Here is a 23048-nt window from a genome sequence, read left to right on the forward strand (position 1 = left end):
CACTACACAGGGAATAGGAAACAAATTACTATTGCGCTCTGTTTATTGCTGCCACAAGCAGTTCTATATTCCAACATCGTTCAGTGAGAAAGACGACAGCGTTTTCAACACGTGCTACATGAACGAAGAATACAGTCTTTACAGGGCCGTGATGAACTGTCAATCAAACTATCCAACTGTTGGACTGTGACTTTGTGCTGAAACTGTAATATGTCCTGTGTCAAGGACATTTTTTACAGAAAAAAAGAAAAAAAAAAAACAATTTAAAGTGTTTCATAAGTATTTCAGTTTCTATCTAGAGTACAAGGGCAATATATTCATGGGAAAGTTCTCTTCACACTGATCTATCTTGAAAGTAAATGGTGATATCAAACCCGTTTCTCCTCTCTGAGATGCCCCAAGTGCATGTTCATAATCATCTAAAATTTGAAGGTGTTTATCTTCAAATGCTAGAATTCTGTGTAAGGTAGAAAAAGAAAAAAAAACGTCTTGCCCCATGAAATTTCCCCAAAAAGGTAATGGCAGTGTACAAGGTTTAGTCTATCATCAGGGTGAATATTCATGAGCATTTATCTATACCCCTTTTACTGTACTGTAAGAATAATAATTGCCATAATTAAACAACAGGTTATGTGGTCCCTGGTTCCAGTTCTATAATGGTGAGGAGCACACACACACACACACACACACACACACATGCACCTAGCACTGCTACTGGATACTATGAATACACTATACATGCATTAATTCTTGGCCAATTGAAAAGACAAGCACTAGACTGTTAGAAATGGTGTTGTTTGACTATTGCATACTTCAAAATGAGCAAACATGTGAAGGAGACTTCCAGACTGAAAGACTCTGTTTGCTTCTGGATGGATGTCTGAGTGCTCCAGCACTCCCACACACACTAAAGCCTCACATACATACATTATTCAGGTATCTCATTATGAGGAACAAAGCAGATTTATGTAGTGTGACCTGATTGTTTGCGCAAGTAATTGCAGAAGAACCAAGTGAAAAGAGCTGGTCCTCAAGTGCCAAGCGTAAAAAATTGAGTATAATAAAAACTGCGTATGTTTAATTCTGAGTCACAGCAGAAATATTGTGCAACAGCACCATCTTCTGGTTAGAACACGGTATTGTCCTTCATGTCATAAATCAATGTATGGTCTAGATTGTGCATGACAATTTTATTACGTAGATTTTTACACCATGTCTAATATAGAATAAATGGAATTGTATGGCTGTAATATTATTTAACCCCTTAGGCTCCTGGATTATTCATCTTATAGTATATTATTGAATAACTAGTAATTAATTAATAGGAACTGTTAGAGTGAATTATTTAAGTCTGGTTTAATAGATAATAGATATAAGGCGTTATCAGATTAGTCTATAAATAATATAGAGCATGACAGAAAACCATGTGTGTAATAAACTTTTTGTTTGGGGTTATTAACGTACATGGTTTTTGTATAATAAATTTAATAGGTTTTTACAACAGCATCCAGATGAAAAAGCAATTTCCATCCACAACCATCAATGAAATCAATAAAATGTACAAAAAAAGCCTTTATTCGTTGAGGTTCACATTCAGTTGCTTTAGCAAAAAAGGTCCGACATTCATAATGCACAATTAAAGACGATACAGATTTTAAGATTTCAGGTTTTCACCTTCATACAACAATAACCAACAGAAGGCAAGAGGAGAATATCAAGGCAGAATTCACCACAGGACATGAGCCATATAACGCGCTTCTTCTGAAGCTTGACCTTTCTAAAACATAAATAAACAACACAATAAAGCACAGATAAAGGTCTTTAGTGTTGGCAGGAATTTTACCTACGTTACTACATTCAAAAGTGCACCGCAGTACAGCTGGGACAAAGTAAACAGAGTTTTTGATTTGCTACTTGTGGAATTTGATGAGAGAAATGAATGAAATTGGTGAAAATGTTCTGCAGGGCTTCTTAATTCCCCTGGGTGAAGTTCAAACCGGTTTCAGAGTTAAAACCTGAGCCTGGGGCAGTGAAACGGTAGGCAGCATAGGCAACTACTGATCCCAGCATCAGTCCAGCCATGTAGGACACAGTCATGGTGTTTCCTGGAGAAAACAGTTAGCAGGGATTTATAGATGTAGATATAGATATAGATATAGATATAGATATAGAGACTGTGTGTCTGTGTGTGTGTGCCTGTGTGTGTGTATATGGGTGGGTGGGTATGCGTCTGTGTGTGTGTTTGTGTGCTTGTGTGTGTGTGTCTGTGTGTGTTTCTGTGTGTGTGTGTGTCTGTATGTGTGTTTCTGTGTGTGTGTGTGTTTGTGTGTGTGTATCTCTGTGTGTGTGTATGGGCACATATTACACACATATGCACTTTATTCATGATTTAATAATATTCATACAATCAGTCAATGTATTTTATCCATATGCTGTATTTTTTTTCCTGTTCTGTCCAATTAATTTTTTTTATTTTATTTTATTTTGAAATTCCATTTTATTTTTTATTATGTTTATTTTTTCTATTTTATTCTATTCCATTTAACTCTATTTTTATAACATGGACAGTCGTTCCATTGCATGTCATGCTATGTATGACTGTGAATGTGAATAAAACTGGAATATGAAAAATATAATACTTTATGCTAGTTCTACGTCAACTGATCACACTCACACTACAGAAATCAATCTAGTAATTAGAATCTTCAGGTGACTTCAAAGGTCGTTGGGCTGCTCATGGACATTTAAAGACTTAATCCAGAGACGTGGTATCGTATGTGATGGGTCTTTGTGCTGGAAGGTGAACCTTCACCCATTACCTTTATCCTTCTATCAAGTCTGACCAGTCCCTGCTGCCATAACCATGCTTCACTGTAGTTATGGTGTTAGCCAAATCATGATCAGTACCTTGTCTTCACCAAACGTAAAGAAAATGAACCTTTAAGTTCAGCCTAAATGTTAAATGTTTGTCTTAGCAGAGTAAATTATTTCATTTATTCAAGTCCATTAACTGCCTTTTGCCTTTTACTCAGAAGCCATTTAAATCAGGACTTAGTCAGAGATGATTTTCCATCTTTCAGGTTCTCCCACCTCGAGAGAGAGAACTTCTGATTTTTTTTAGTTTGGCCATTGGGTTTTTATCAGTGAGACTGAGGTCAGGGCTCTTGAGTTCTTCTACACCAAACTTTGTAAAGCATGTCTTCATGAAGCTCACTTTGTGCTCAGGAGCATTGTCATGGTACAGTCCTGGGCCTCTTAGTTCCAGTGAAAGGAAACTGTAATTCTATAACGTTATCTTGACAAGAACACTAAAGTCTTTAGTGCATTTAGAGCATTTGGTCACTTGGACACAACACATTGTTCTGAAGGATCACGTTTAAACATCAGTTAAATGAATATCTTTTGGAAAAATAAACCTTCCTTAATTTTGTCACCCAAGCCACTGCTTTGCTAATCTGTGTGGGTGGATAGTCTTTACTGGAATCATGAGCATACACAATTGATCAGCTTTACCTGCTAGCTCCCTCTGCTCAGGTGGCACCTTTCCAGCAGCCTGAATCATGGGTACGCTACCGAAGTAACCATTGGTGATTCCCATGAGGAGGGAGAAGACACAAGGCCATGCCGGGTGACAAAGCGTAGGCTTTGGCACAGGATACACACACATGATGAAGAGCGGGATGAAGACCACCCTTATGCAGGAGAAAAATAACAGGCGCACGCCGTTCCACTCATAAGGCAAAGCGGCCAAAATCTGCAGGCAAACACAGTTCAATAAATAGTCATTTCCCATGCAAGCGCATAATGTGTTTTTATGCTACTTGGATAGAATAATCGTGGTTAATTACACATTTGAGAACAGGGAGAATTATTCATCAATTATAATTTTTTTATTCAGGAGCTCACTTTGCCAACAAAGTCGGACATGTTGAAGATGGCCATGATGAGGATGGGGAGCCATTCTCCCAGCGTGGCGTTGCGAATCTCAGACTCCAGGCCGGGAAACAGGCACAGTGTGATGAAGTAGGTGACAGCGATGGACAGCATGTAGGGCCAAATCACACGAGAGACCACATAGCGATGCAGGATCATATCTGTAAAGCCAGAGGTAAACTATTGTCAAAGTTCAATGTAATAAAGCTCTGAATAGTTTTTATTATTCATCCATTACATTGTGAATTGTACAGGTTAGATACTGAAATACTGAAACTTATTAGTGAGCCACTGATGTTGTGAGAGTGAGGAGGTTTTTCAGTGGGGTTGAGTCAGAGTCAGGGCTCAGTGCAGGACACTTGAATGTTCTTCCACTCCAACCTTCTCAAACCATGTCTTTATGGAGCTCTGTGCTTTGTGTACAGGTTCACTGTCATGATGGAACAGTGTCTGAGTTCCAGTGAGGGGAAAATTGTAAAACTACAGCACACAAAGCCATTTCTATGCAATTGTGTGCTTCCAAAGTTGTGGCAAGTGTTTGGGGATGAACCACATATAGGAGTGATCATCACGTGTCCACAAACTTTTGGCCATGTTATGTATATTATGTGCTGTTGATTGGCCTAACATAGTTATACATGAAGAGAAGAACATCAGGTTCATAATGTTTTGAATGAACAAACTGTAGCTTGCAGAGAGCTGGCTTGGGAGCTGACAAGATATCAACACTGGATCACGTACTGGTTGATATTCAGAGCTATAAAATTGATACCGTATTTTAAAAATGTATAATTAAACAAAGTAATTGAACTAATATTCTGCAACTTTAATCTATTCTTTGTAAACTGCTGTTTGTTTTTCTTATGCAATTTGTTGTACTGAATTTGTGCATTTTTATACACTTCATTTAAACTGTAGACTAAAAGAAAAACAAAACCACAATTATGGTGCTAGTGTTGCTGATTGTGATCTTACCCTTGATGCCTGGCCAGCTCTTTTTTATCTTCATCTTAGGCACATCAAATCTAACATATGTGCTGCTGCCATTGTAGTCTGGTTCTGCACTGCCATCTTCAGCAGGAGAAACACCCACTGCACCATTGTCCTTGACATCAGAGAGATGACGTTAGTCCGATGTTTACTGTAAGTCATTGCAGCTATACAGAAATAGCAATAGGGAGGGGAAGCCTGGATATTCACGAAGGTATCAATTCTGCACCATTTTAAATACTGTAAAACACAAACGTTAGAAGAGACAATGAAAGAAGGGCACTGATCAGACACGCTTCACCGTGATAAAGGATATAGTGAATCTGGCTGTTATGCATTTCCCTGAGATGAGTTAGCAGCTCTGCAGGGGCCAGTGAAGAGGACCATTACTTGATTAAGTGCATGGCTGTGCCAATAAAGCCACTCTCTTTAATTTGTTGAAACTGAAATAGAGTGCCAGGTTTCCAAGGCAATGGACGTTTGATTATGAGTAAAGTCTTATTCACAAAAAACAGGAAAAACACCAACAAAAAAAGGGACTATATGAAGCTACATTTCAGTTGCTGTAGAATGGTACAATTGGTACATTGTTGTTGTCATGTTTCTTCCTCCTGCCTTGTGTTTGTTCTGTATGAGTGGACTTTACTAACCCTTTATTCATCCAAAAAAAAAGCTCTCATCCTAAATATCAGTCTATATCTGGCATAACTCACACACTTATCAATATTGTGTCTGCTAATGTAAATGTGCAAAACAGCATCTCACACTAAATCATTCACTCACTCTCAAAGCTATAGAGCAACATTCAGCACAATCAAGCCAATGGACCTGAACAAACGGCAGGAAGAATTGAACGACTTTCAAGAAAACACCCATCTGGTTAAGTCTAAAGGGATTTTCCTTTCATGGACCATTTAATTTAATGAAGGCTAAAAACACATACATTACGACATAATATTATTACAATATGTTTGAAACTGAAACTGATTTCAAAGCAATAAATAAAAGTGAAATGAGGTAAACATACTTGTCGGTATCCAAGGCTTCTTTGTTTGCTGATTATTGGACAATGGATTAGAATGTTTCCTTAAACTCACTGTATACTTGTGTTTAAGTTGTAAACATTAACACATCTCCTAAGTCCCAGTATTACCAAATGTGGCAATTGTAATATCCTACATTTTTAAATATAATATAATGGAATAATAAATATTATTATATTCTATTCATTTCTAAATGCTGCTGATTTTAGAATTAAAGAAATATTAAAGCATAGCGTTTAAAACACACAAAGTCTGACTATACTATACTATACTATACTATACTATACTATACTATACTATACTATACTATACAGTGTTGTAATGTAACGGAGTACAAATACTTTGTTACTGTACTTAAGTAGAAATTTCACGTATCTGTACTTCGCTATTTAAATGTCAACTTTCACTTTTACTCCACTACATTTCCTAGATAAAATGTATACTTTTACTCTGATATATTTCCACTAAGCATCTTCATTACTTGTTACTACAAAATAAAATCAGAAGAAATGTGTGTGACTGCAATAAGGGAGGTTTGGCGAATCACTGCTCCTAGATTGCATTACGCAGCTCCGCTCTCTCTATTTCAGCGTAATGTTGCCAAGGGAGGAGGAAGCACAGCTGAAACCACCATGGAAGCACCTACTGGAGGACCTCCCGCTATCATAGACGACCACCCTGACGATAGTCCAAGAAGAGTAAGACTGAATTCTGGCAACTTTGAAAACCAGCTTCTTTTGAAGATGAACAGACACCTTTTCAGTTTCAACTAATGACTGGTGTATTAGTAGCTGCTGGATATACTATGTGTGTGTGTGTGAGATGGTGACCTGGCACCCTACAAATGCTAATACCACATGACGAAAATTTTCTCCCTACCAGCAGGTCATTTTTTTTAAAGAAATAAGTTATTATTTATTTTTCATTTTTACCTGAAGTTCATACAAAAGTGAAATTTCTGTTTCTGTTTTTTTCTTTGACGTCAGCTCTAAAAATATGCAGTTTGTTCTTTGAACTTAAGAGAATTGTGCCTGAAAAGTCCTGGAAAAGACTGATATTTTGATTTGATGAGTGAGATTAAGAAGAACCCTGAATATGCTTTATGCTTTACTATAAGAAAGCCACAATAAAGTTCACAATCAAAGTTCTAACCGCTTGATTTAAAAAAAAATATTACTTGAGTAATATTCTAAAAGGTAACTTTCACTTCTACCAAAGTCTTTTTTTAGCACGATACTTGTACTTTTACTCAAGTATTGCTTTCTAGTACTTTATACAACACTGGTACTATACTATACTATTCTATACTGTACTGTACTATACTATACTACACCACACAACACTATATTATACTATACTCAACTATACTCAACTATACTATACTATACTATACCACACAACACTATTCTATGCTATACTATACTGTACTATACTATTCTATTCTATTCTATTCTATTCTATTCTGTACATACTATACTATACTATACTATACTATACTATACTATGTACTATATACTATACTATATTGCAAATCATGATATAAGGTTCTGTGACATGTCCATGTCTTATTGTCTTATTGAATTCGTTGCTGTTTTGTTTGTTGTGTACTAGTCTACAAGTTTCACCGTATGTTTTCTTTTCCTTTACATATCTCTTAAGTTTATAGATTTAAACCACTTTAAAACCACATTAAGTCATACTGAGCTCTCCAGCCAAACAGGTTCACTCTAGTCTAGATGCTCAGCATTTTCTTTCAAACACAAGACACAGAAAAACAAATGAAAGCGTTTCCAAGCTACTGTACGTCCTGCCCTCCAAAGCTTCACTTAGCTTAACAATGTCTATAACTGCGCACTTACGAATCTCACATCCTCTGTAATGACGTCATGGTGGACGTGGTACTGGTTGCCATAGTGTGATCGGTCTTTGGAGTGGCTCAAACCTTGACGTGCCAGGCTGGTGTAGTAGCACACGAATCGTGTCCTGCGCACCAGCAAATGCAAAACAAAACACATCAGCTCCATGCTGATGGAGATGAGGAAAAAGATGATGGTGTTCTTCCTCTCGTCTTGAATCAGCAGCTTGGTGAAGATTCGACTAAGTGAAATGATCACTCCTGCAGTACCTGAGAAAGAAAGTGCTTTCAGTTCACAGAATACGGTTTCTGAGAGATATGCAACACCACTGCTTTAAAAATCTCAGCTGAAGGTGTTGATTCATTTACTAATTTAACCCTAATTCAAATTATGAGGTTTAAATTAATGCTCTTACAAAAATACTACATCAATATTTCATTCACACCATATTAATAACATGTTTACAAAGTTTTATCTACGTATTTATATATAGACTAATAATGAAAAGATTAGGAAAACATGCTGTTTTTTAAAAAATAAAAAAAATATATCCTTAAGAAGGCTTTTATTTAACAATCATGGACACATTTTCTGCTGTTGTAAATATTAGTGAGTTTTCTACCAATAGAAATTGTTTTCTAGATTCTTTGTAATATAAGAAGCAGCATTTTGTGCTTTTTATAACTTTAAGAGAGAGAATAAAAAGAGGCTGGTCAGGGGATGACTGTGTAAAACTGTTATAGAATAAAAATGTAACAGGATCGTATTTATCCTGTGGATGTTCTACAACAAAAAATGGCTGAAAATCAAGTGTTCTTCATTTCTGCAGATTATCTGCAGATTTGATGCTGAAGCCATTCAGCTACAGCCTTCTTCTATTCATGTGCATGTAATATAAGTACAGCTAACATAGAAAGTAATTTAATATCGTCTCTGTCAGGCGGAATCCTCGTATATCCAAAACCGTTATTTTTCAGGAAATTAAAAAAACGCCGTACCTTATCTGCAGTGCACAGGGTTTAGTCCGCGTTGCAGTGTCCTCAGATGAGCACCAGAACTAGCGGGGGTCAAAATTTTTTTTTCTTTGAGCCCAGTGTTTTGAAGACATTTACCTCAGAAGACGTGTTGATTCGTTGCGACTCTTCTTGAGGAGAAATATGCCGCGAAGCTCTCCCGCGGAGTGAGGAAGAGGTGGACAGTTGAAGTGTCCAATGGAGTTATGAGATTTGCGCTCAAGCTATTTTCAAGACTTTAGATTGGTTAATAACTTGTAAAAATAACAGACCCACGTGGGGACTGACCAACAAAATTTGGACATACGAGGTTTCCGCCCGACAGCGACGATACTGTATGTAGGAGAAGAATCACGTTCTTTGCAATTTCACCGATTCAAGTCGTTTTTCTCAGCAACAATAAAAAGCACAAATGTTTAGAAGAAATTAGAAGCAAATTTAGAAGAAGAAAAAAGCAGCAACAAAATCAAGCATTTTTGTGCACAGCAATCATAAAAACCCTGTGGGGGACTGTATAAGTGGAATAATACACCTTGGGATGTGCTGTTGTAGAAAATCCTCTTCAGCTACTTTCCTATAAAAGCACATTCATTCCCTACATCAATCATCCTGGATTATCTTACTTTCTCCAGTCATTACTCCTTGTGTGTACCGTTTTGGAAGCATTCCCATGTAACCATAGAAACTGGACTGCTGCACTGTAGACAAATCAGACAAACAATCAAACTATCAGGGTAATTACAGTACATATACGATAAATCAAACACTTTCAGGAATGGTGTTTTAAGATTTTGCTGTCCCCATGCTTCATATGCAGACTTATCCAAAGCATAATCAGTACCTGTGCATCCAAATGCCACAACACCCACAGATATTAGGTTGAGGGCATACGCCTGGTTCGTGGTAAACTTCTCCAGCCACACATCAAAAATGCTGACAAAAAGCAGAGGCCCAAGTGCAAAGAGGTAACCTGGAAGAAATTACTTTTCTTACTTCACTTCATTCTTACAATACAATGACACCTATTACATGTTTTTAAACACTTGCGTGTATGTTTTATATCTTTAAAATGGCCCAAATTCGCTGAATGTGATTTCAAGTACAAAAAGCCAGCGAATTGTTTCACAGTGAAAAAACTAATTAATCCTTTCTGGATATAATTAATGACATGAATGACAAAGAACCAAAGGTATGGCTTCTTTACCCTAGTGGTGTCTGTGTTTGAAATGACATATTTGTATACTGTTAATGCACATGTCACTCTCACTGTATGCTACATACTAGGGCGTAAAATAAATCTGTATTTCATTTGAGTGCTTTAATTTATTGTTGACCAGGGCCCGTATTCATGAAAATTGTCAGTTTAAAGAATTTCTCCTAGTGACAGAATTCTAAGAAAATTCTTAGAAATGTGGGTTTGTCCACTTAAAATTAAAGAGAAGATCCCAGTAAAGATAAAAGTTATTCCTAAAGCATCTTAACCCTTAAAAGAGGACTGAGGAGGACTTTTAAGAGGATTAAGAGTTTCTGTTTCAGAGGAGAAAATGTCAGAAAGGTAAAGAGAGAGAAGAAATGTGTTGTGTACAATATTTAATAATGATAGTGAGTTAATAAGATGATACAGATTTGATTGTGTAGGATTATTGTTGTGACCAATCATGTTAGAGATAACATCTCAGACACAAAAAATATATATTAATGTCTAAACCGCTGGCCACAAAAGTGAGTACACTCCTAAGTAAAAATGTCCAAATTGGGCCCAAAGTGTCAATATTTTGTGGCCACCATTATTTTCCAGCACTGCTTTAACCCTCTTGTGCATGGAGTTCACCAGAGGGTCACAGGTTGCCACTGGAGTCCTCTTCTATTCCTCCATGACGACATCACGGAGCTGGTAGATGTTAGAGACCTTTCGCTCCTCCACCTTCCATTTGAGGATGCCCCACATACTGTATGCTTAATAGGGTTTAATTTCTTTAGACATGTTTGGCCAGTCCATCACTTTTACCCTTTGTTATTTTAGCAAGGCAGTGGTCGTTTTGGAGGTATGTTTGCGGTCGTTATCATGTTGGAATACAGCCCTGCGGCTCAGTCTCCAAAGTTAGGGGATCATGCTCTGCTTCAGTATGTCACAGTACATGTTGGCATTCATGGTTCCCTCAATGAACTGTAGCTCCTCAGTCCCGGCAGCACTCATGCAGCCCCAGACCATGACACTCTCACCATCATGCTTGACTGTAGGCAAGACACACTTGCCTCACCTGGTTGCCGCCACACACGCTTGACACCATCTCAACCAAAATAAGTTTATCTTGGTCTTATCAGACCACAGGACATGGTTCCAGTAATCCATGTCCTTATTCTGTTTGTCTTCAGCAAACTGTTTGTGGGTGTTCTTGTGCATTATCTTTAGAAGGGTCTTCCTTCTGGGACGACAGCCATGCAGACCAATTTGATGCATATGGTCTGAGCACTGACAGGTCGAGCCCCCACCCCTTCAACCTCTGCAGAAATGCTGGCAGCATTCATATGTCTATTTCCCAAACACACATGACGCTGACCACGTGCATTTGACTTCTTTGGTCGACCATGGCCAAAATGGTCGACCATTTTTTTTAGATCCTCAGAGAGTTCTTTTCCATGAGGTACCATGTTGAACTTCCAGTGACCAGTATAAGAGAGTGAGAGCACCAGATTTAACACATCTGCTCCCCATTCACACCTGAGACCTTGTACCGCTAACGAGTCACATGACACCAGGGACAGAAAATGGCTAATTGGGCCCAATTTGGATATTTTCAGTTAGGGGTGTACTCACTTTTGTGGCCAGCGGTTTGGACATTAATGGTTGTATGTTGAGTTATTTTGAGGGGACAGCAAATTTGATATATGATATAGACTCAAATATCAAAAATATAGTTTTTAAAAGCACTCCTTATTCTTTATTTTTTAATGTCCTGTCCGGTTATGTCTGTGTCCTGTTTCGTGTGTATTTCAGTTATTAAATTCCCTGTTTTTGTTAAGCTGTCCTGCATTTGGGTCCATTTTTATCCCGCGTTCGCTGACAGAAGGATTCCGCCAGACCAGGACCCAGCAGGACAGCTGCAGCTTGGACCGGCCGTTTGGGAGCATTTTTTATTTTTTTTCCCCTGGACTTTTTTCCGGTGGGGGACGCCGCTCCGCTTTCGGCTTTTCCGCGGGGGGCGTTGCCTCACTTCCTGGTTGCGGGCCGTGTCACCAGCCCGAGTTTTGTTCTGTTTTTTCGGTGTCCTGTGACATCGCCCCGCATCTGTCCGGTGGGGGGCGTCGCTTCACATTCGGTTTCCGTGGAGGATGCCGCCCCACTTCCTGTCCGCGGGGGGTGTTACAGGCCCGTGTTTTGCCCCCTGGATTTTTTTTTCTGTTCTGTGGATCTTGTTTTTTTTTCCCTGCCCTCCCTCCCCTGGTTCCTGGTTCTCGAGAGGTGGGTCTGGCTGCGGTGCGTCGGGGGCTTTGCTCGGGCCCTCCTGTTCGGCTGTGGACGTCGCTCGGCCCTCCTGTTCGGCTGTGGACGTCGCTCGGCCCTCCTGTTCGGCTGTGGACGTCGCTCGGCCCTCCTGTTCGGCTGTGGACGTCGCTCGGCCCTCCTGTTCGGCTGTGGACGTCGCTCGGCCACTCTGGCTGCGCCGCCGTGTGCCTTGCTCCCCCCACCTGCCTCGCCGTGTGCCTTGCTCCCCCCACCTGCCTCGCCGTGTGCCTTGCTCCCCCCACCTGCCTCGCCGTGTGCCTTGCTCCCCCCACCTGCCTCGCTGTGTGCCTTGCTCCCCCCTCCTGGACCCGTCGGGACTGTCGGGACGATTTGGCGCGTCGGGAGCCGCGCCTTGAGGGGGGGGTTCTGTCAGGACTCTGCCTGGACTTTGGCCATGTGCCTTTTGTTTATGTTTTCATGTTCACGTGTCTGCCCCGCCCTTGTCTTACAACCAATCACAGTCTTCAAAAGAATGTGTCACCTAGTAACGGGTTAAGCCCCGCCTCCTCTCTAAGATAAACGTTGTTGTATTTTCCTTGTTCAGAGTTATTCTGAGTTTGGTCCTGAATCACACTGAAGATAAGATTCATGGTTAGACATTTTTAACCTAAATTAGGAGCTCTCTGAGATCATTTTTAGAATATTTATGAATACAGGCCCTGGTTTTTGGATTTGTACGTCCCTTGATCTTGACTCTGACCTTCCTGAGCCCGTATTAACTCTGAAATTACAACAAAATGAATTAATTTCATACCTAATAATATAAATGAAATATTTTTTTCAGATCTGCATTAGTTTAGACTTAGGATTTTGAAATATGTTTATCTTCAGTTAAACCTTTCCTTTGCTATAGCATGCCATATGGCACAATGATTATTTGCTATAACTGTCTGAAGTCACATTCAGTATGACGTTATAGTGCTTCCTTTTTTTCTGTGGAATATTTTCACAGAACATGTTTACTTTTACCAGTTTAAGGTGAAAATGATGCATTGAGGCTTTATATGAGGTTTATATGAGTCGCATGTTCAGTATGCTATTATGAACTCAGCTGTCTCTGATCAATCATTGTACATTACATAGGCAGCTGGTATAGACTCGCTGCCCGCGACAACAAACCCCAGCTCTGTTTACTGCGTGCTTCTGTTTTAATGATTTGATGGAACATTTGAATAATATTCTTTCCTAATTTAACTGCTCTGAAACAAAAAGACTTCAAGTGTTCCAGAAAACTTATATTGGCTGTGTTTACAAAAACCTGACAGAAGACTTGTTTTGTATGTGAAAACGTACTTGGCCAATACACTGTTATGTGGGTGTAATGCAATCACTTATACAGCAAGTGATTCCAAACGGGAGGCTGTGATATGACCGGAATTTATCCTTTAGGCAAATGTGCTATAATAGAAAATACTAGGTTACTCACTCACTATATATAGTATGATATAGTAACAGCAGTATTTATATCGAAGAGAGAGACAGACAGACGGATAAATAGGTAGATAGACAGACAGACAGACAGATAGATAGATAGATAGATAGATAGATAGATAGATAGATAGATAGATAGATAGATAGATGAGCAAACGAGACAGAGAGAGAGAGAGACAGACAGACAGACATACACAGATAGATAGATAGAGAGAGAGAGAGAGAGAGAGAGAAAGAGAGAGAGACAGACAGACAGACATACACAGATAGATAGAGAGATAGATAGATAGATAGATAGATAGATAGATAGATAGATAGATAGATAGATAGATAGATGAGCGAACGAGAGAGAGAGAGAGAGAGAGAGAGAGAGAGACAGACAGACAGACATACACAGATAGATAGATAGATAGATAGAGAGAGAGAGAGAGAGAGAGAGAGAAAGAGAGAGAGACAGACAGACAGACATACACAGATAGATAGATAGATAGATAGATAGATAGATAGATAGATAGATAGATAGATAGAGAGAGAGAGAAAGAGAGAGAGACAGACAGACATACACAGATAGATAGCTTTGACAGGAGAATAGATAATATGATGCAGACTCAAGAATTTGAATGGCGTTGTAATGTTTGTCTTTCTCTATTCTCTTCTAAATTTCTCTCTCTATCAGGTTTTATAAAATATGTTGAGAACTTACATTTTCGGTTCTGACATTCAGTTATCCTCTATGTTGTGTGCATCCACATGGCCTGCTATTGTTAGCTTGTGGAGTCAAAATGTTAGCCTGGAGAAATGTCAAATCTGCCATGCTTGAGAGGTTTAGCAGTTATTCTGTACACAATTACTGAGATCTGTAAAACTAAGATTTATTGCTTCAAGATTTATTAGTTAGATTCAGTCATTCCAGCAACATTGTGCACAGATACTATAAATCCTGTGCAATGTTCACCTCATCTACTGTTTTTTTGGATTAGTTAGTGCAGTCAGGATTAGTCATGTGCAGTTTATTCATAAAATATATTTATATATATGAAAAATATATAAATAAACAGTAACTGCTGTTCTCTGATCCATATTTTCTCCATTAGTAAGACTTTTTTGATTCATTGATGCCTGAAGCTTTAGACAATGCAAAGGAAACATTAATGTAAGTTATTAAAGAAGATGTTTGATGCCTTATGTGCTCTATGTGCCGCTGTGCTGATCCTTCACACGTACTACTGTAGCATAATAACACTGTTCGTATCCAGAAACAACTGCATTTTAATATGATGCCTGGAAGCAGAAGCTGAGTTACAGATGAAATGTGTAATAGCTTATAGGGGTATGAGTAAGAGACTCATATATAGAAATGTAAAACAGTTATATAATAATAACCATGCTTCATGGGAAAAGAGGCACATTTTCTCATGGAAATGTGAAGCACTGTTTTTTGAAAATGAATCACCTATTTTATATGCTAAGCCTTTCCCCTGCTCTTCACCCAGCGCTGGTTCAGCAGAAGTCTGTGGATGTTAGTGCTGAGGACTGATGCGGCTGGCAGATTGAGCTGAGAAGATGAAAGCCCCTCCTCCCTCATCCCTCCTTCCATAGCGCCAGTCATGCATTCTCTCAGGTCAATACACCGCCTCCTCCTTCCAGCTTTTGTGTGTGCGTGTGCGTGTGTGTGTGTGCGTAAACAGACTTACCCACAGTGATCCTGGTGTGCAGGCTGAGCATCTCCACTAGGACATTGTTCAGTACCACTGCAACAAGAGCCACGAGAATATACGTCAGGCTCATGTCGAACACAATGGATGTCCCTGGAAAGCACAAAAGCCATAAAGTCACAACCTCAAATCCCACCACTAATCACGTATCTTATCAGAGGTCTTTCTGCAACGAACAATAGAGAGCGAAGAACAGTCACAAGGCGGTCTAATGACATTTCAACAGCCATTCACAGTTCTTACAGCTAAGGAATATAATCGGCATACATTTATGGAATATAATAATGCGCTACACATAAAATCAAAGCTGTACCTTCGAATTTATGATGGAGGTAGTCCACGTCTGTGATGAAGCTATTGTAAGGTAACAGGAAGCCAACTCCAGCCAAGAGCATAGCAAAATAGATTCCATGATAGCGATCATCTGGAATAGGTTCCTCTAACACTGAAGATAAACCAAACAGAAATGATCAAAGACATATACATATACATGTGTGATGCATGGGAATACTGTATGGACCTCTCAGCATCGTGGAATCAGCTTTTGCTTACGCATGCTGCATTATATGTAACCTATTAGCATTGTTGCTATTTCAATCTCTTTGTCTTTACTGTTATGAGACTCTAGACACCAGGCCACTTTCCGGACATTGAGATTTCAACTATTTTGCCTTTCTATTGCCAGAAAAAAGTGGAATTTTAAACAGCATACCTAGTACAGTTCCCTGTTTGGTAAAACATATCTAGTTGTCTATTACATTCATGTAGGTTATGTACTATATGCATGCATAAAGACATCTCAAGCAAGAACTATCTATGTATACTATATATACAGAGATGTAAAACGCTCTGGAATGCATATTCAGTGACTTTATAGCACAACAGTTGCAAAGTATCCCTTTCGTACCAACGAGAGCACTCTCACATCAATGATTTACTTAACACAGCTTTCTAGTCAGTGTCTTATCTAAGCTAACAAGGTTAGCTCCTGCTATTACACAGCAGGTAATATAACCTTCTCTGAATTTTGACCTCAGGCCTGGAACATGCAGTTTGTATCCGAACACACAACACAATTTATCCAATTTGCAGTGACTGTGGTTTTGTGCCCTGAGTGATATCAATCTCTACACAGTAGAGCTGTTATATAAGGGAGCATCTTACCGGGCTCTGAGAGAGCCAGCACCCCTTTGTCTGGGATGTCTTTGCCTTGGCAGTCCTCTTCCTCTAGCTGATAGCTCTCGAAGCTGAAGCTCATCACCACGTTGCCCTCTGGGGTCTGGGCCGGGGTGGCCTGTTTGCGCCTATCCACTCCTCTAGAACCCATCATCTGGTCCTCAGACAGCCTGAGCTGCCACAGACTTCACAGTTACCGACGACTTGCTTGGTAGAAAACGGAAATGCGGCTAGCTCTGTGTAGATGCATATCACACAAATGATATAAACCTTCATTTGTACACCACAGTTCAGCTTTCTCTTACAATAAAACACATGGTTATGTAATCATCAAGAGAAAGATTTTAAATGTATAGATTTTGAAGACACACTCAAATTCATAGGAATATCTTCAAGCTGTTGTTAATATTACATTTAGAGCATGACGGGGAAAAAGCCCTAACAAAGCTTCTGAGCCATATATAGCTCTGCATGATTCAGTAGCTAAGAAGCATAACAGCTACAGATTAAATTTAAATAATGTAATCCTGTTTGGCAGAGCCAGGAGTGGAAAAAAGCGAGAGAACTCTAGTGATGGAGCACAGCAGCACAGTAAAGGAATCAAAAGCCTGGAGTCATTGTCGACAAATTCTTTTGTTATTTTACAATTCACTAATCACTGCCTGTATAGACGCTCTTTTAAAAGACATTTCCTTTCCTTTCACGTGTGATAATATTCAATTAGAATATAACTAGCACTGAACACACTAGCATCATTTATCTAAGCGGCATTGAAAGTTTCGATTAGTTCTGAATTAATGCAAATGTAGCTTTGCTGTGAACCTGCAGTATCCGAGGAGATATAACTATAACCGTGCCAGGTATTAGTCTTTCCATTTGAACACGTATTCCCTGAATGCAAATCAGGCAATTATATTATAATGGGGTGAGTCATTTGGGTACAATAGATGTAAGCCATTATCGTATATGGTAATAATATTTGCACTAGTCCAATACTACAAGACTGAAAGACAGCTAGTATTAAGAATTTGACCACAGACTAAGTTAAGGTGCAACATTATTGCCGTTAGCATTATTGAAATTGTTTTCTTCAAAAGAATGAGACAGAATCATTGATAACCTACTGCTGGATAAATTCTCCTTTATAATAAGAACTGTATATTTATGCCTCTAGAATAATATTCAAAATCATTACTGTGTTATAACCACGACCCATGAGGATTCCTACTCGGAAACTTGGTAAGAGTTCTACAACCCCAATGTCATATCAATCAGCAATCAACACACATCTCTCATCACACATAAATCACCTAGGATAAACTTAAATCCATATTCAGGTTTCTGTAAAGTTGCTTAGTGAACAGGTTCACTGTTAAAAGCCATGTATGGAAGGCTCCAAGTTTTTTTCCCTCTATGAAGCTTGTACCTTTTCACTTAAATTCTCAGCATAATAACTCAAGTCCCTATTCATTTTACTGTAGTTATTGTGTTATTGGGTTAATAATTAATAAGCCATTTACTGTATTAACTAATAATAATGAAATGATAATGGCTAATAAAGGTATATAAATGGTTAATGCAGTCGCTGCATCACAGCTCTTGAGCTTGGGTTACTGTCTGTGTGGAGTTTCACATGTTATCCCTGAACCCAAGTGGGTTTTCTCTGGGTTTTCCAGTTTCCTCCCCTATTTAAAATGTTTGTAGGTGTAGAGGACTCTAAATTGCTCCTAAGTGTTTAGAGAATGTGAATGTTTGTGTGTATGTGAGCATGATGCCATGAAATAAACTGGCTTTCATGTTGGATTCCTGCCTTGTTTCCAGTGTTTGGCTCCAGATCCATTTCAACTCTGACCAGGATAAAGCATTCATGAATGAATGAATGAATATAATCCCTCTAGATGAAACCTTTTAGGTTGGGTGCAAAATTAAGGACAGTGCAGACTCTTATAACTATTGCTCCATTTAGTTTCACTGTAATTATTGAGTAAGTCACAGTGGTGACAAATCAATATACTCTAAAATGGATAGCTCGATAATAAGCCATGGGGTTTGGGGTGTTAAATGAGCTATTACAAACAAAACCTGTGACATGATGGTTAATCTGTGCAACATGCTCAAAATGGCCATTTATAGATGATCGCATAAAAACTAAAAAAAAGTGAAGGCAGTCACACACACACTCAAACACACACTCTTCTATACGCCGCTTTAATAGAGTGATATTTCATATGATAGATCATATGATATGTTATTTTCACCAACATGTCCTTGTGATTCTAACCAAATTCTCCACTGCAGTCAACAACTTAGTTATATTGCATTGTCATCTCCACCTCTCACTGCATTCGAGCGGGCTATCAAGTCTGTCACCGTTGTGGATCTCGTTGTATGACAACAGAACGATGTGCAAATAAGATAACAGGCTCATAAAGAACAGCACCTGGCAAACACCTGTGCCTGAAGTCACAATTGTCATCCGAAAGGCAAGCTCTTTCACAGGCAGAAAACATCTGTCCTCTTCTGGAAAAGACACACAAAAATAATATGGCTTAAACAAGGCCATTTTCCATGCATAATATGAATGATGGACTACCAAAACTAACTTGTGGATATGATCGTGTGAATAATTAGTGACCGTGTGGAATAATAAACCCCTGACGAGGGCATTAGCTGATGACAATAGTGTCAATTAATAAATAAAATATTAAGAAAATATTAGCTGGAGTAATTAGTGAAAATATTAGCTGGAGTGATTAATTAACCTGATGATGAAGTCACGTGTAAACAAATTTTTTTTTATTATAGTATATTTATGTAAACTGCAATATTATTTATACTGGCATTCTCTTGCAAACAAACAATTCCTGACAAATGCAATAATATAATCTAAAGATATAATGGAAAGATAGCATTTGTAAAATAATGTTGCTATACATAACAGCTGAAATGCTGGAATACTGAAATACATTGTGCTGTCATTAACTACATGATGAACATCCTTTAGAGAGCTGAGACGCTGAAACGCTGCGTCTTTCTGTTCCCTTTACGCACAGACCAAACTGTGCCGTCTACAGAGAAGACAAACAACAGGTTTAAGCTCACCCGATCGGAATTAGACGACTTCTTAGCACACGTGAAATCTTCTAGATCCACCATCTTGACCCATGGCGTGTTTTTTGTTTGTTTGTTGTTGTTTTTCTTTATCAGATCTGCTGTCGCGTTTTACTCGGATGCATTGAGGTGGTCTCTGAGAGCAGCAGCATTATAGATGCACACACACGCGCGCGCGCGCATACACACACACAGACAGAGAGACAGAGAGACACACACAGAGAGAGAGAGAGAGAGAGAGAGAGAGAGAGAGAGAGACGCTCCCACTATCCCTCCCTTCCACCCTCGTAGAAAACCACCATTTCAGCCACAGTCAATTCAGCATGTGCATAAGATAGCTGGTCTCTATTAGAACAGAATATTAGACAATAAATGGCATGTAATCTCATATTGTTGTGCTGCACTAGTATCTTAAAATCTTAAAAAGCTTTTTTTTTTAAAAAAAAAAGAGGAAAGGATATCATCTAGAATTACTCTACTGCACTACTAAGACTATTGCTTTTTTCCTCAATTCTTAAAAATTCTCTCACTAAAATGAAACGGTAAAAACACAGATGAATTTCTTGCAAAACACCATTTTGCTGTGTCCTGCACTGAGCCCTGACTCTGACTCAACCCACTGAACACAGACTGAACCCCAGACCTCCTCAGACCCACTCTTACACCATCAGTGTCTGATCTCACTAATGCTCTTGTAGCTGAATGAACACAAATCCACACAGTCATACAGGGGAATAAATCTGGAATGAGATGTTTAACAAGCACATATGATGTGAGTATGATGGTCAGTGGCAATATTATGAAGCTAGTGCACTTTCCTTTTCGGTCATCTGGAGGAAACAAGCAAAATCAGAAGAAATTGATGTTTCCTTGACGATATCATCTCTCTGAACTGAAACTGTGAAAAATGTTTTGCGAAAGTAGTACCGTGTCATATTCATTGTTTTAAGCTTGGTTAAAGTGCACAATGCAACGAAATGGAGTTTGGCATCTAACCAGAAGTGCAATAAGCAGCAAGTGCAAGATGTACAGTATATACAGTATGATTACAGTATTTACAGTATGAACAGGATGATATACAGATGATTATGCTATGGATATACAGGTATGGATATACAAGATATACAGGTTGGACGCTGTGACATGCGCCTGCGTTATACACTGTTTTATATATTGTACACTGTGTTATATATTATATATTATATCGAGAAATATACAGGTGCTATTGACATAATATACAAAGGTGGTTGATCATCGGGAGGCAATAAGGTGACATCCTTATGGAAAAAAGCTGCTCCTGTACTGGATATATATGTTGGAGCTGGAGCAGCAATTTACACTGGTTGATTTTTACTTTTTTTTTTTTTTATTTTACTTAATTTCTGATTATCTTAATTGATATTTATTTATTTATGTAAATGTCTATAAACGGTATTCAGCTGATGTTTTTTGTGATATATAAATAAGATTTCTTTATCACAGTATACTTCCATGTGCCATGATCAATGTCATGGTGTTATGTAGAACCTGCTGCTGTTAGGATGTGTGGACTGAATCAGGACTGAGCGTGTGTTTGGGAAATATTACATTCTAGCCCACATCTTAAGCGAAGGTTAATATGTATTTGGCTAATCAGAGGATGATCTGAAAACACATTAGGCATTGAGCCAACGTTGGTACACTGCTGTCCCTGATCAAAGCTCAGCAGAGACACTCAATAATCAGCAAACTCAACCGAGTCCCTTATTTACATTTCAGAGAAATAATAATAATGATAATCATAACAGTCCAACCACAAGACACTGAATATGTCAAGTACATGAGCCATGAATTGTGTATATAAAAGTAATTTATTCTAAAAAAAAATACATCCAGGAAAATAATATTTTTCATTAACTTGCATATCAGCGTTGTGGCTTTTATTTATTTATTTATTTATTTATTTATTAATAAAGATGCAAATGATTAACCCTTTCCTGGAGAAATGCTACTTGTGCTCGTTGTTTTTGAATGGTCAGATCGAGTTAGAAAAAAATCAATCATGATGCAAAATTAAAAATCATTGTTTCTTGCCATGCTTCTATTTTGAGTTTAGGATTTAAATAAAACTTTAAAGGTCAAAACAGTGGTGTTGCATGTAACATTCTCACCTCACAGCTCCAGAGTCTATCAATTTAAATCCATACTTACCTAACTCAGTGTGAACTATTTTACATGTTAAAATATCTATTCCACTGTGTTTATTTGTTTTTGTGTCCATTTATACATTTTCATTCCTTTATTATTTATAACCTCACCTTATAACGGATGTGAATATAGCACTTGATGCTGAAAAGAGCATTAACAGCTGATCACGGTTTGTGCTCTGTCATATGTTACATGTTTCAGAGCACTCACACCTTTCCTGTGTCCTTTAATCAGCACCCTACTTCAATTCAATTCAATTCAAGAGCTTTTTTCCGAATAGTCACTGTCTTGATTCAGCTTTACCGGGAATACAAAAAGGGTTCCAGAATAAAAAGTTTGACATTATAATGAGTAATCCAGATGTGAGGGTGGTGTGGAAAAGCTCCCTGAGACGATCTCATCTCCAGAGACCTCACCCTCATCTGGGTGACCCTGAAGAGTGTGATTATAATAAATTTCATTCTATAACTGTACACTATAAAGTAACGTGAAAATGTGTAACCAGGATCTTTTGAGCAACTTATGAGTCGTTGTGCGTTCCATAGCCTTGCTTATTGTCTGCCTGTTTTGCTTTATATCTATATCTAAATATATGATATCATATATTTATATATGTTTGTGTTTATGGTTCTTATTTCACAGTTTTTGGTTGTTTGGTTGCGTTAGGTTGTTTTGGTACTTTGCCTTCCATCCCTGACTCCTCTAATCATCTCCTGTGTGGAGTTTTCTGTCTGTGTGGAGTTTCACAGGTTCTCCCAGAAAAAAAATATTTACTCAACATGAATGGCTAAACTCAGAAAAAACTCATCACTCTAAAACACTAAAGACACGTTTATCCCTAAAATAATATACTCTGTGCATAATATTACTGCACAGCAGTATTTCAGTGGAAAGCATCTAAATTACACTTCTACTGTATGTCCTCCAGGAAATAGAGCAAGTATAGAAGCAAAGTGATGAGGCAAAATTAAGATTTGATTTAAACTTTAAAAAAGATGCATAAACAGCACTTAAAACTGCTGAAAGGTTGTCAGTTCTATTTTTATCCTGCATCCGAGCATCAGGATGTGTGACTTTGCATATTG

At 38.4% G+C, this 23048-nt stretch overlaps 1 protein-coding gene across 3 annotated transcripts; it reads right to left on the bottom strand.

The window, feature by feature from the left end:
* Positions 1 to 1559: 1559 nt before the first annotated feature.
* Positions 1560 to 19987, bottom strand: slc29a4a (solute carrier family 29 member 4a). Of its 3 annotated transcripts, none has more exons than XM_060897345.1 (12): positions 19768 to 19987; positions 19106 to 19182; positions 16654 to 16901; positions 15803 to 15934; positions 15469 to 15582; positions 9677 to 9805; positions 9459 to 9533; positions 7826 to 8091; positions 4909 to 5038; positions 3907 to 4094; positions 3514 to 3754; positions 1560 to 2105 (listed from the first exon to the last, which is right to left on the bottom strand). In XM_060897345.1, the coding sequence occupies exons 3-12, from the start codon at positions 16817 to 16819 to the stop codon at positions 1972 to 1974; spliced, it is 1575 nt and encodes a 524-aa protein (XP_060753328.1). In that variant the 5' UTR covers positions 16820 to 16901; positions 19106 to 19182; positions 19768 to 19987; the 3' UTR covers positions 1560 to 1971. The 3 variants fall into 3 exon arrangements, with proteins under 3 accessions (XP_060753328.1, XP_060753329.1, XP_060753327.1); XM_060897346.1 differs by having other exon boundaries at positions 19117 to 19185; XM_060897344.1 differs by having other exon boundaries at positions 19106 to 19185.
* Between the last annotated feature and the right edge of the window lie 3061 nt (positions 19988 to 23048).

This window comes from Tachysurus vachellii, chromosome 21 (genome assembly GCF_030014155.1).
Source record: "Tachysurus vachellii isolate PV-2020 chromosome 21, HZAU_Pvac_v1, whole genome shotgun sequence".
NCBI classification, from domain to species: domain Eukaryota; kingdom Metazoa; phylum Chordata; class Actinopteri; order Siluriformes; family Bagridae; genus Tachysurus; species Tachysurus vachellii.

Coding starts and splice junctions, on each gene's coding strand:
- slc29a4a (XM_060897345.1), bottom strand. CDS start 16,819: ATGATGGGTTCTAGAGGAGTGGATAGGCGCAAACAGGCCACCCCGGCC. Junction 9,806..15,468: donor GCACACCAGGATCACTGTGG/GTAAGTCTGTTT, acceptor AATTTCTTCCAG/GTTACCTCTTTGCACTTGGG. Junction 8,092..9,458: donor AGGAGTAATGACTGGAGAAA/GTAAGATAATCC, acceptor TTTCTTTCTCAG/GTACTGCAGGAGTGATCATT.